The sequence below is a fragment of the Camelina sativa genome, chromosome 11, assembly GCF_000633955.1.
Source record: "Camelina sativa cultivar DH55 chromosome 11, Cs, whole genome shotgun sequence".
NCBI classification, from domain to species: Eukaryota; Viridiplantae; Streptophyta; class Magnoliopsida; order Brassicales; family Brassicaceae; genus Camelina; species Camelina sativa.
The window spans coordinates 47,414,554-47,426,021 of record NC_025695.1 but is presented as its reverse complement, the minus strand read 5'-3'; the positions used below and the strand labels follow the sequence as shown (position 1 = coordinate 47,426,021).

Below are 11,468 nucleotides of genomic sequence, written 5' to 3'. Positions count from 1 at the left end.
CTCGTGTCGTATCTCGATCATAGATGGAGCCATTACTCGGACGTAGCTTATAAATATTAACAAACAAGTAGTCAACTAGTAGTTGGCAAACGCTGCCACAGCCTAATAATTGTTCTCTGCCATGGAAGACGCAGTGGGTCCATCGTATAATTGAGATTTAAGATCACATTGGACAAATTTACAATAAACTTGCATGTTTCAATCAAAAAGAGAGTGCATGAATTAGTCTAGAACACAGTTTAGGCAGCTGTATAGAGGTCACTTAGGTGCTAGGCGCCCAAATCATAAACCGTGGCGACTATATACGTAATTATACGGTTCTGTTATATTAAGCAGACTTGTAGACGAATTTAAAGGGTTAACTACATATCAACTTGTTAATATCATCTAGCTTCCAAACCTCATCGACAATCATCCTCTCTGCTTGCTTGAGACCATCTATGATTTTGGATAGACACCTCCACCTTAATTAATGTAACAAAACTGACACATCTTCTTCGTAATTAGTAAAACATAGTTTTTGTCTTTCTACTATGCAGAGTAACATTTTGTAATAAAATCTATAATAAAACCAAAACCAAACAAACTACTTTAGTTTAGTCATAAAAAGTAATAAACACTTAACGTCTCGACATATATATTTTTTTTCTTTTTCTATTCCCTAAATAGTTTAATGCACCATATATAGAAGAAATTAACGAACACGGATCGGATTTATATTAGAAACCCTCAAACCATATTATCATATATTGCATTTATAGAAACTCCAAAGGAAGAAAGAGCAATTATCAAACACTAGTCTGTGAATAAAAACGTAACTCAAAAGTCTTGAACACATTGATATTATCATTTGAAACAATATATCATCCTTTATTATGACATCGTTGGATGATACTCAATTTGTTTCGNAATCCCCGAAAAGGAAGCTGTGGTCGTCTGAGGTCGTCGTAAAATGTCCAGTCCCAGGACACCCCCCAGAGTTGAGCTCGCCAGTTTCTTACACAACGACGGGAGAGACGAAGAAGATGTGTTGTTGTTTCTCTCGTCTTCCATGGCTTCACTCTAGTGTCCAAGTTAGTCTTTCTTACTGTGAAAGGTGTGTGAAACGGAGAACAGAAGCCTTTAGTATATATCTTGTATTTTTTATTTTTGAAGAGTTTTATATTAAATTTAATATGATAATATCTCAATAATATTTCTAAACACATCAAATAACATTTAAAAATTATATATTCAATTTTATTAATAAATTATATTTAAAGGAAAAAAATTGCCAACCTCTCTACGAAAGACATGGAAAAAGAATTCAATCGAAGTATGATTCAAGCTTTCTTTTGTATTAGACATTTTGTAAAAGTTGTATTAAATTGTTAGAGGCATTAAACTACATGTCGTATATACAATTATGAATATTCGTAATTTTTTTTTTTGATAAATATCTCGTGTCGTATCTCGATCATAGATGGAGCCATTACTCGGACGTAGCTTATAAATATTAACAAACAAGTAGTCAACTAGTAGTTGGCAAACGCTGCCACAGCCTAATAATTGTTCTCTGCCATGGAAGACGCAGTGGGTCCATCGTATAATTGAGATTTAAGATCACATTGGACAAATTTACAATAAACTTGCATGTTTCAATCAAAAAGAGAGTGCATGAATTAGTCTAGAACACAGTTTAGGCAGCTGTATAGAGGTCACTTAGGTGCTAGGCGCCCAAATCATAAACCGTGGCGACTATATACGTAATTATACGGTTCTGTTATATTAAGCAGACTTGTAGACGAATTTAAAGGGTTAACTACATATCAACTTGTTAATATCATCTAGCTTCCAAACCTCATCGACAATCATCCTCTCTGCTTGCTTGAGACCATCTATGATTTTGGATAGACACCTCCACCTTAATTAATGTAACAAAACTGACACATCTTCTTCGTAATTAGTAAAACATAGTTTTTGTCTTTCTACTATGCAGAGTAACATTTTGTAATAAAATCTATAATAAAACCAAAACCAAACAAACTACTTTAGTTTAGTCATAAAAAGTAATAAACACTTAACGTCTCGACATATATATTTTTTTTCTTTTTCTATTCCCTAAATAGTTTAATGCACCATATATAGAAGAAATTAACGAACACGGATCGGATTTATATTAGAAACCCTCAAACCATATTATCATATATTGCATTTATAGAAACTCCAAAGGAAGAAAGAGCAATTATCAAACACTAGTCTGTGAATAAAAACGTAACTCAAAAGTCTTGAACACATTGATATTATCATTTGAAACAATATATCATCCTTTATTATGACATCGTTGGATGATACTCAATTTGTTTCGTGGTTTTGAGGGTTCTCAGTAGACTGGAAGATCTTCGAGCGCCCAACCTTTTATCTTCTGGTCAATATAATCTTTATATATTAGAGTCTCGAATTTGGGAGGATTCTCGTCTCCGGTAAGCTCCGGCAAAGGTCCGACGGACATATCATCCCTAGGCGCAACAAAAACAGGCCAAGAAATCCTCAATCTTTCCCTATCCGTCTTTGCTCTATGAAACACGTTCTTGAACCTCCCGTTGGTCATCCTCTGCAATTAATATGAATCTACAAATCAAACCACAAAAACATTTGCAAATCTCAAGTGAAAAAAAAAAGTCAACCATACCATGAGTTGATCGCCGATGATAACAACAACGGCAGAGTTGACGTAATTAAGGTCATACCATTGTTCGTCCTTGAAGGCTTGAAGTCCAGGAACCTCACTGGGTACAAGGAGTGCGATAGCACCCATATCACTATGCGCCGCAGCTCCTATGGTTAATTCCGAATGTTGAGTTGGCGGATAGAAATTGATCCTAAGCACATACTCAGCCGTATCGCCACCCATACTTTGCGTCAACGCCACACGCGGTAACCCTAGTCCCTCTGAGAGCCAACCAAGAATCTTCTCCGTCAGCCTCTTCATATGATTTGTGTACTCCTCAGTCACCTCCCTGATACCACCATATTCCAAAATATATATGGACGAAAATTTAATATTTAAATTTAACAATATCTTTTTAACGTAAAACATGAGAGTCAATAACGTAAAACGCACGTACCTGTATTGGGGAGGATTCTTAGGCCAATATTTATAGTTGATGATTGAGGGTGGGGAGAGTCAGTGAAACAGATGTTCGTCCCAATTGTTTATACCTCCTAGATACTTCCTCTTGTATCCTTCGAAGTCTTCCTCTTTCGCCACAGCTTCCTTTTCTATCTCCGGGAGGTCGAAGAACTGTTTCCCAGCCAATTGTAGCTGCTGCATCAGCTCCGCTGGAATCCCATGGTTAACCACCTGAAAGACTCCCCACTCTTCACTCGCTTTAACCACCTCACGTACCAGGAACCCTTTATCCGAAACGCTTAGGTCAATGACGGGAACGTCCGCGCTTCCTCCAAGAGTTGTGCCTGCCAATTGCTTGCTCAAAGATGGGAGAGATTAAGAAGATGTATCGTGGTCTCTCTCGTCTACCATTGCTACACTCTAATATCCAACTTTGTTGCCGTTATGGTTTGGTGTGAGAAAGAGAAGAAGGGTTAAATAAGGTAAGTTCGTGATGATGTGGCATACATGAAAATTAATAACCATTTTTATATAAAAAAATATGTTCATCGTCAGTGTTAATTTTCATGTATACCATTTTTGTAAACTCGAGGTCTAATTAATAAACGTATTTTTTTATAGATAAAGAGCTCAAATTATAAAACTAACATAGATATGAAAATTTCGTACCTCGATTAGCAATGGAAGCATTATTAATTAAGCTGTAGGATCATACTACTTTATCAACGAAATTAGAGAGCAATATATAAGTAGCAACAAACGTAACCCATGTTACAATTAATCCAGCCTAATAATGATTATTCTATGGCATTAAAAAGTCGTGGAGTCGTCGTCTATCTATTACAAATTTTTAAATACCACACTGGACATTTATATATTCAACTAATAAGAAAATTAAAAAAAAAAATTGATTGCACGTTTACGAAAAATATACGGCGTTGACTTGCAAAGATCAACACATGACACATATTAATTTTCTTAAACCTAGTTATGTGTTTACCATAAGTAATAATGCTCTTTGTGAATAGCTCCCACGATGCATAATAACAGCTTCCTTTTCTTTCTCCGGGAGGTCAAAGAACTGTTTCCCAGCAACTTGTAGCTGCTGCATCAGCTCCATGGGAATCCTATGGTTAACCACCTGGAAGACTCCCCACTCTTCACTCGCATTCACCATCTCACCCACAAGGAACCCTTCATCAGAAACGCTTAGGTCAACGACGGGAACGTCCGCGCTTCCTCCAAGATTTGTGTCTGCCAATTGCTTGCTCAAAGATGGGAGAGATGAAGAAGATGTATCGTGGTCTCTCTCGTCTACCATTGCTCCACTCTAATATCCAACTTTGTTGCCGTTATGGTGTGAGAAAGAGAAGAAAGGCTAAGAGGGGATTTAAATAGGGTAAGTTCGTGATGATGTGGCACAACGACCCCGTTACTGTTCGAGGTTATTAAACTTTTTGTATACCAAATTTTTGTAAACTATCGAGGTCTACTTAATGAACGTTTTTTAGATATGAAGAGCTCAAATTATGAAATTAACATAGATATGAAAATTTTCTACCTCGATTATGAATGGAACCATTATTAGGCTGGATCTTTTAGAATTATATATGCTAATTTATCCACGAAATTATAGAGAGAGAGAGAGAGACGCAGTTAGTAGCACACGTAACTCACGTTTAGAGTCCAGCCTAATAATGATTATTCTATGGCATGAAAAGTCGTTGATTCGTCGTCTACCTAGTACAAATTTTTAAAAACATCACACTGGACATATCTTTAACTAATTAGATAGTTAAATAAAAGAAACTGATTGCGAGCAAGTTGTTTACGCAAAATATACCGCCTTGACTTACCAAGATCAACACATGACACATTAATCTTCTTAAACCTAATTTATGTCTTTAATTACCATAAGTAAAAAAGCTGTTTGTGACTAGCTCCCACGATGCATAAGCATAATAACCGTTTCTATGGCGGCTACCGGATCAATAAAAACTTCATCTCTACCCAGTCAGAAAGCTGTTTTGTAACTTCGACGATGCATAAACAGTTACAAGTTGTGGTTCTTTTATTTGTATTTATGCCGAAAGAAGCATGTAACTCTCTTTTTCTTTCTTCTAAAATTTAATTACAAAACATTTCTCATTAGTTTATTTTTTTGGTCCACATTTTCTCATTAGTTATATATATATTAATATTTATATAGTCAATTGATCATGGTAGGTAAGCGAAGACAAAAACTTGAATTTTAAAATTCTTATCTTTGTTATAATTTATTACTGCATAGCTGGTAGATAAGCGTTATGTAAATAAGCTTGAATACATTAAATACACACGGCCACGCATGTGGATTAAGCTGAAAGATAAAAAAAAACAATTGTTTCGTTGACACAAATAAAAAGAAAGACCAACTATGTCGGGTGAAGTGGTTTTAGCTCTATGATTGACGATCTACAATCTTATAGTATTACTAATACAGTATTAGATTCTATATGTATTTAGGTGGGTAAATAGATATTATCAGAGAAACGTTGTCTGGTCACACTGGTGATAGACTGACACTGGCGTGTAAAGAAAACCAAGTTTCATTAAACGTTAAAAATATCACCAAAACTGTATTTGTCATAACTATTTCACTCCGTAGGTATTTGTATTATCAGAGAAACGTTGTCTGGTCACACTGGTGATATTATATATTCTTACTCTGGCAAATCTCCTATTTACTATTATTTGAGAAATGATGTTAAGAGAAATGAAATGATGCTCTAATTAACAAACACTTGAGAGGATATGTTTTTACAAAAACTACAGAATCCAATCCATCCATATGAATATAGCAACACACCACATGCTGCATTACAGTCTAACTCTACTCTATAAAGCAAATAGCAACGCTTTCTTCTGCAGCAAACACACAGAATCTAACCCACCCGAGTATGATGATATCGACTTCACCTTATAAAAATCATTAGAGGCGTCTGGTTTTGTTAGGAGGTGCGTAACCTGAGATCATACGCAGGACTTTTCTGATTCAGGTGAACCACGTTGTGGAGACCAACGCTGTCGTATTTGTGAGCTTGAATGTGTTGAACATCGTTATGCCACTGCGGGAGGTTAACTAACGTTGGCCATTTATCCATCGTCGGGTGGCCTAAGATCTTAAATATCTTGTCGAGTTGATCTAACTGGAAAGGGGTTTGAGCAGACTTAGCTTCTGCTCCTTGGAACAACGGTTTGAGAGTAAGTAACTCCGCGAATATACATCCAACAGCCCACATATCGACGGCGCTTGTATAGTGCTTCGAGCCAAGAAGCAGCTCTGGTGCTCTGTACCAGATTGTGACCACAACTCCGTTATCTGATAGCGGTTTCAACGGAGCTTGATATATCCTTGCAAGCCCGAAGTCGGCTATTTTCACTATTCCGTGTTCTTCTCCATCCCCCATAACCAAGATATTCGAGGGTTTCAAGTCTCTGTGTATAATCCAATTACTGTGAAGATAGTTCAAGCCATTGAGAAGCTGCCAGAGCAAAGACTTAACTGTGTATGTGTTTATCGAGTGGCCTACTTTGTCTCTGTGGTGCCTGATGATTTCGTAGAGATCGTACTCTGCATAATCAAAGGCAAGATACAGAGACATGTCTGCAAAATTGATGTGGACATTCACAAGCTTCACGACGTTCTCATGGGAAATCTCTCTGAGCAACATGATCTCTCAGATAGCAGTTGGGGAAACTCCATCTCCGTCTTTTGACTGCTTAAACTTCTTGATGGCAATTGGTCTTTTAGGCGGAGTCTTGGTTCTAGCCAAGAAAACAAGACCATAGGTTCCTCCACCAATCTTACCAACGAGATTGTATTGTTGCAGCCACTCTGGTTTCTCACTACTGCTGTTTGAGCTGTTGGACCTAGTGGAACTCCCATCTCCCATTGCTTATTAGTAGTATTCTCTACCTCAATGTCCTTAAAACGAAACCATCTAGGTTTACACGTTGTAGTTTTCCTGAAATTTGAACAAAATCAGCCAACGAAGATGAGTCTCTGGAACCGTACATGTAATCTAATCTATCAACAAAAAGAGCTAAGCAAGTGATAGAAGAACCATTCAAATTACAAATACTTACGAGACTCAATAAAGTGATCCAAAATTACCTACAAGCAAGAAACTTCACAGAATAAAAGATCTAGGACTTTTCATAGAACCTACCTACACAAAACCAAAAGTCTAAAAGGAATGTTTCAGAATTAGCTGATAAATACAATTCACATCCTAATGAACAAATTCAGACCCAAAGACTCCAACTTTTTCAGCAATTGACGTCTAATCAAATCTCATCTAGACCCAGAGACGAAAAAAAAAACGAAACTTTAACAACAAAGCTGAAATTATCAAGCTCCAGAGACCAATAACCCTAAAATTCAATACCCATAGCAAAGTTGCCCTAACCTAATCAAAAGACCTAAAATTTCGAAACCAATTTCAAATTCCAATTAAAAAGAAAAAAGAAGGTCGAGACCTATACGATCTATTTTTATTTTATAAAATCAACGATCAGGTAAATACATCGGAGGAGACGGGAGACAAAAAGCGAGAGGATTCCGGTGAGACGGAAGGGAGAAAGATTGAGTTTACCAAAAACGGTGACGTTATGAAGAAGCAGCCGAGACGCCGAGAATGGAAACTAGATTTGTAATTTTTAGCCATTTGTAATTATTTATCTTTTGCTCTCTTTTTTTATAAAAATAAAAAAGTTTATTCAGTTATGGATTTAAAAGCAATTAACAATTGGAAAGACTTTGATATATCTTAAGTTTTTAGATAATTTCAGAAATCAGATAATTGTGAAAGAGGGAAGAAATTAATGTTTAAAAACAGTTATAGAAACACAATAACTGAATTATCTATTAAAAAAAAACACATTGAAAATAAATATATACAGTAAAACTATGAATTTTAATGTGCAGTTACTACTGGTTTTTCTTTTCTTTTAACTGTCTAGTAACTGTATTTTTTACCAGTATAGAAACTCAAACTCAAGTCTGCTTCAACTATTTCGGTATCAAAACAAAAAAAAATGTAATTGATTTAATGTATATAGAGGCTTCAATCTTCATGTTAAGGCTAAATCATCATGTATAAAAGTTGTCATATTGATCTCATTATTTAAGCTTAGAACAGGAAGAATCAAAAGGGTTACACAAACATGCTTCTTTATTGATTATCAAGAGAGAAGAACAATGTTCAAAAAGGACAACTTGGAAGACATTGCTAATTTGCAATGCAAGCAAACACAAGTAAGAAGAACTTGTCTGAAGATTTGTAGCAGCTAGCAACTTAAAAAAAAAAAAAGATCCAAGTCATTACCAAACAAGAACCAGATAGCTATTTATTGTTATAGTATCTCAACAACACCTCGGCTAACGATTTTGCCTTCGTTGAGATCTTGAAATGCTTTTCCTGCATCTTCAAACTTGTATTTACTTGAAACTGCGTTTTTCAGATTGAAGATTCCTGACTCTGCCAGTTTCACTACTTTAGGAAGATCCTGTCTTGCTCTTCCTCCATATGACCCTATCACTTTTATCTTCACAAATATTGGAAAAAACAAAAAAAGAAAGAGATTCAATATCATGGTCAGGACCAGTGAATATTCTAAGTAGGACAAGAAAGTAAGAACCCGAACCTTCCTACGAACAAGTCTGTTTATATCAATTTCTCCAACAGAACCAGCTTTTGAGAGTCCAATCATCACAGCTTTTCCACCATCTTTTACACTTAGTGTGCACTGCATGAAAGTTTGTGGCCTTCCCAAGGCTTCAACAGCAACATCAACACCCATCCCACCGGTTATTTCCTACGAGAGAAGAAACAGTTTTTCATATTAATATCAATCGAAGGTCTATCTCCACAAGAAAGAGGCCTTAATCAACCATAACATACTCTTATCCTTTCAACAGCATCTTCTTTAGCACCATTGACAACATGAGTAGCACCAAGTGTCTTGGCCTTCTGCAATTTATCATCCTGAACATCCACAGCAATTATATCCGAGGCTCCAAAAGCCCTCGCTATCTGCAAACAACTGAAGCAACAACTCAAAGATGGTTATGGTCATACAAGAAGCAATTAAAACTATCCTCAAATCAGATACGAAATGACAATGCCACACATATAACATACCTGGAACCAACACCACCAATTCCAATAACTGCAATAGAATCTCCAGGACGGATCTCAGCAGCATGAGCCATAGCACCATATGCTGTAAAAACAGCACACCCTAGAATCGCAGATTCAGTGTAGGGTAAAGAATCTGGCAGAGGAGCTAACCCGTGAGCTGGAGTGACACAGTACTCAGCCATCCCTCCCATACTGTACATATACACTGGTGAATCTGCAGAGAAACGTAATTAGGTAAAACAGTCATGTTTCTCCTAACAAACATGCCACCTGCTGTTTAAAAAAGCCTAATCAAGATTCAAAATTTACCATCATGTCTTAAAAAGAGACGAGTTTCGCCATCGTAAAGAGTTCCTTTCGCCCTGTTGAAGGCAAAGAAGTCTTCACATAAATCATCATGGCCCTGTATCCAAGTAAAAGTATCAGCTAAAACGTTTCAGTTCTCAGGTTAGAGAATCTAATGAAAGCAACTACAGTTTCGACCTCACCTTAGCACAATAAGAACAGGTTCCACAAGGCATAATGAAAGCTCCAACTACACGAGACCCAACTGGAAATCTGAACATAAAGTTGAGACATTCAGAATAATAAACAAAACATATGATTCCATTATAGTGTTGAGGAGGAAAAAAAGAAAGAAACCTTTTAATGATCTTGTGATCAGTAAGAGGACCGTGTTCAACTACTTCACCAGTGATCTCATGACCAATGACACAAGGACTAGAGAATGGTATCTCTCCTTTCATCACATGAAGATCAGAGTGATAAACCCCACAAGCTTCCCACAAAAAGAAAAAGAATTCAACTTTCAACATTTCGAATTCTCCAGATTGATTCAGCCCAAATCCTTAGAACATGGAGAAAGAATTGTACCTTTGGTTTTGATGAGAATTTCATTGACTTTAGGCCGAGGCATATGAAACTCTTCGATGGTTAGAGGCTGATTGGGCTCGCGATACACGGCTCCACGCATGAATCCGCCGGAGCTCACGTGATACCCACCAATGGATTGAGGAGAATCATCGCCGGAGGCTCCGGTTTGCAGAGACCTGGAGGAGATTGAAGAGTCGACGGCGAGTCTGGTCAACGACAGGAGGTTCTTGGCCGCGGAGGCGCGGCGGAGAATCGGAGCAAACGCCAGAAAGAAAAAAAAACACAAATCAAGACCCATTACAACAAGGGACTATCGTAACAAAAACCAAAACCAAACTAATTATGCAAGAAAATGAGACAGACCTCTTCAGGTACTGTGGCGGAAAATAGAAAAGTTTGTCTCTCCTTAGGAACCGCTGAAATTATCCTCTCAATGTCCTTGCGGAAACCCATGTCTAAAAGGTGGTCAGCTTCATCAAGCACAAGGACTTTCACACCCTTTAACCTTGTCGCAAATCCTGGCGTGTTCTCGATATGGTCTTTGAGCCTTCCAGGTGTAGCCACTAATATCTGGAAGTTACAGATACGATATTAAAGGGAATTTTATGGATTTGCTCCAAAGATGAGCCTCAACTATATAAACCAAAGGAAACAATATTCACCTGGCAAGGATTTGTTTGCATACGCTTTTGCTCTAAACCAAGTCTTGTGCCTCCAATCACAACTTGAACACCAATAGTTGGATGATACTTTAGCAAGGTGTTTGCTTCTGTAGCAGCTTGATTGGCAAGTTCTCTAGTTGGACATATCACAAGCGCAAGAATTGGGGGTCGCTTATTATCCGGGCTTGTAGGAGGAGATTTGACAGCTACTTCAATTGACGGAAGCTTAAAAACAAACATCAGCAGAATAAGCACAGATCCCAAATACAAGTTCAATCCATTACCAAATGTCCAACTTAGTGTATGGTATGTCTCACCAAAAACGCTACAGTTTTCCCAGTTCCTGTTTTGGCCTTAGCTAGGACATCTTTGCCTGGAAAAAGTAGAAATGCCAAAGAAACCAAGAAAATTAAGATAAGTTTTTAAGTATAATTGAGGTTCAAAAAGTTTGTGAGCTTTTCTTTCTACTACTGGATTGCTAGGGTGAAACAGGTTGTGATCATATAAAGCATGGTAGAATCACAATTTCCTAAATCATGGTGTTGTTTTCTTTCAGCAACATTGATTCAATAAGCACCATTTAAAAAAGTATAAGAGAAACACATACCTTTGAGAATTACAGGAAGAGTAGCTTCC

General features: G+C 37.1%; 2 protein-coding genes and 2 pseudogenes across 3 annotated transcripts in view; all 4 read right to left on the bottom strand.

Annotated features, from left to right (window-relative positions):
• Positions 1-11,468, bottom strand: part of LOC104726948 — a 55,900-nt gene that overhangs the window by 16,347 nt on the left and 28,085 nt on the right. The window lies entirely within an intron of this gene.
• Positions 2,134-3,763, bottom strand: LOC104726950 (annotated as a pseudogene).
• On the bottom strand, positions 5,870-7,814 carry LOC104726952 (annotated as a pseudogene).
• LOC104726953 (alcohol dehydrogenase-like) lies at positions 8,311-11,468 on the bottom strand. 2 transcript variants are annotated; one of them, XM_019232823.1, is made up of 11 exons: positions 11,440-11,468; positions 11,150-11,205; positions 10,833-11,057; positions 10,171-10,740; positions 9,940-10,075; positions 9,786-9,855; positions 9,607-9,700; positions 9,298-9,511; positions 9,058-9,199; positions 8,801-8,971; positions 8,311-8,701 (listed from the first exon to the last, which is right to left on the bottom strand). In XM_019232823.1, the coding sequence occupies exons 4-11, from the start codon at positions 10,466-10,468 to the stop codon at positions 8,510-8,512; spliced, it is 1,317 nt and encodes a 438-aa protein (XP_019088368.1). In that variant the 5' UTR covers positions 10,469-10,740; positions 10,833-11,057; positions 11,150-11,205; positions 11,440-11,468; the 3' UTR covers positions 8,311-8,509. The 2 variants fall into 2 exon arrangements, with proteins under 2 accessions (XP_019088368.1, XP_010444235.1); XM_010445933.2 differs by having other exon boundaries at positions 10,171-10,586.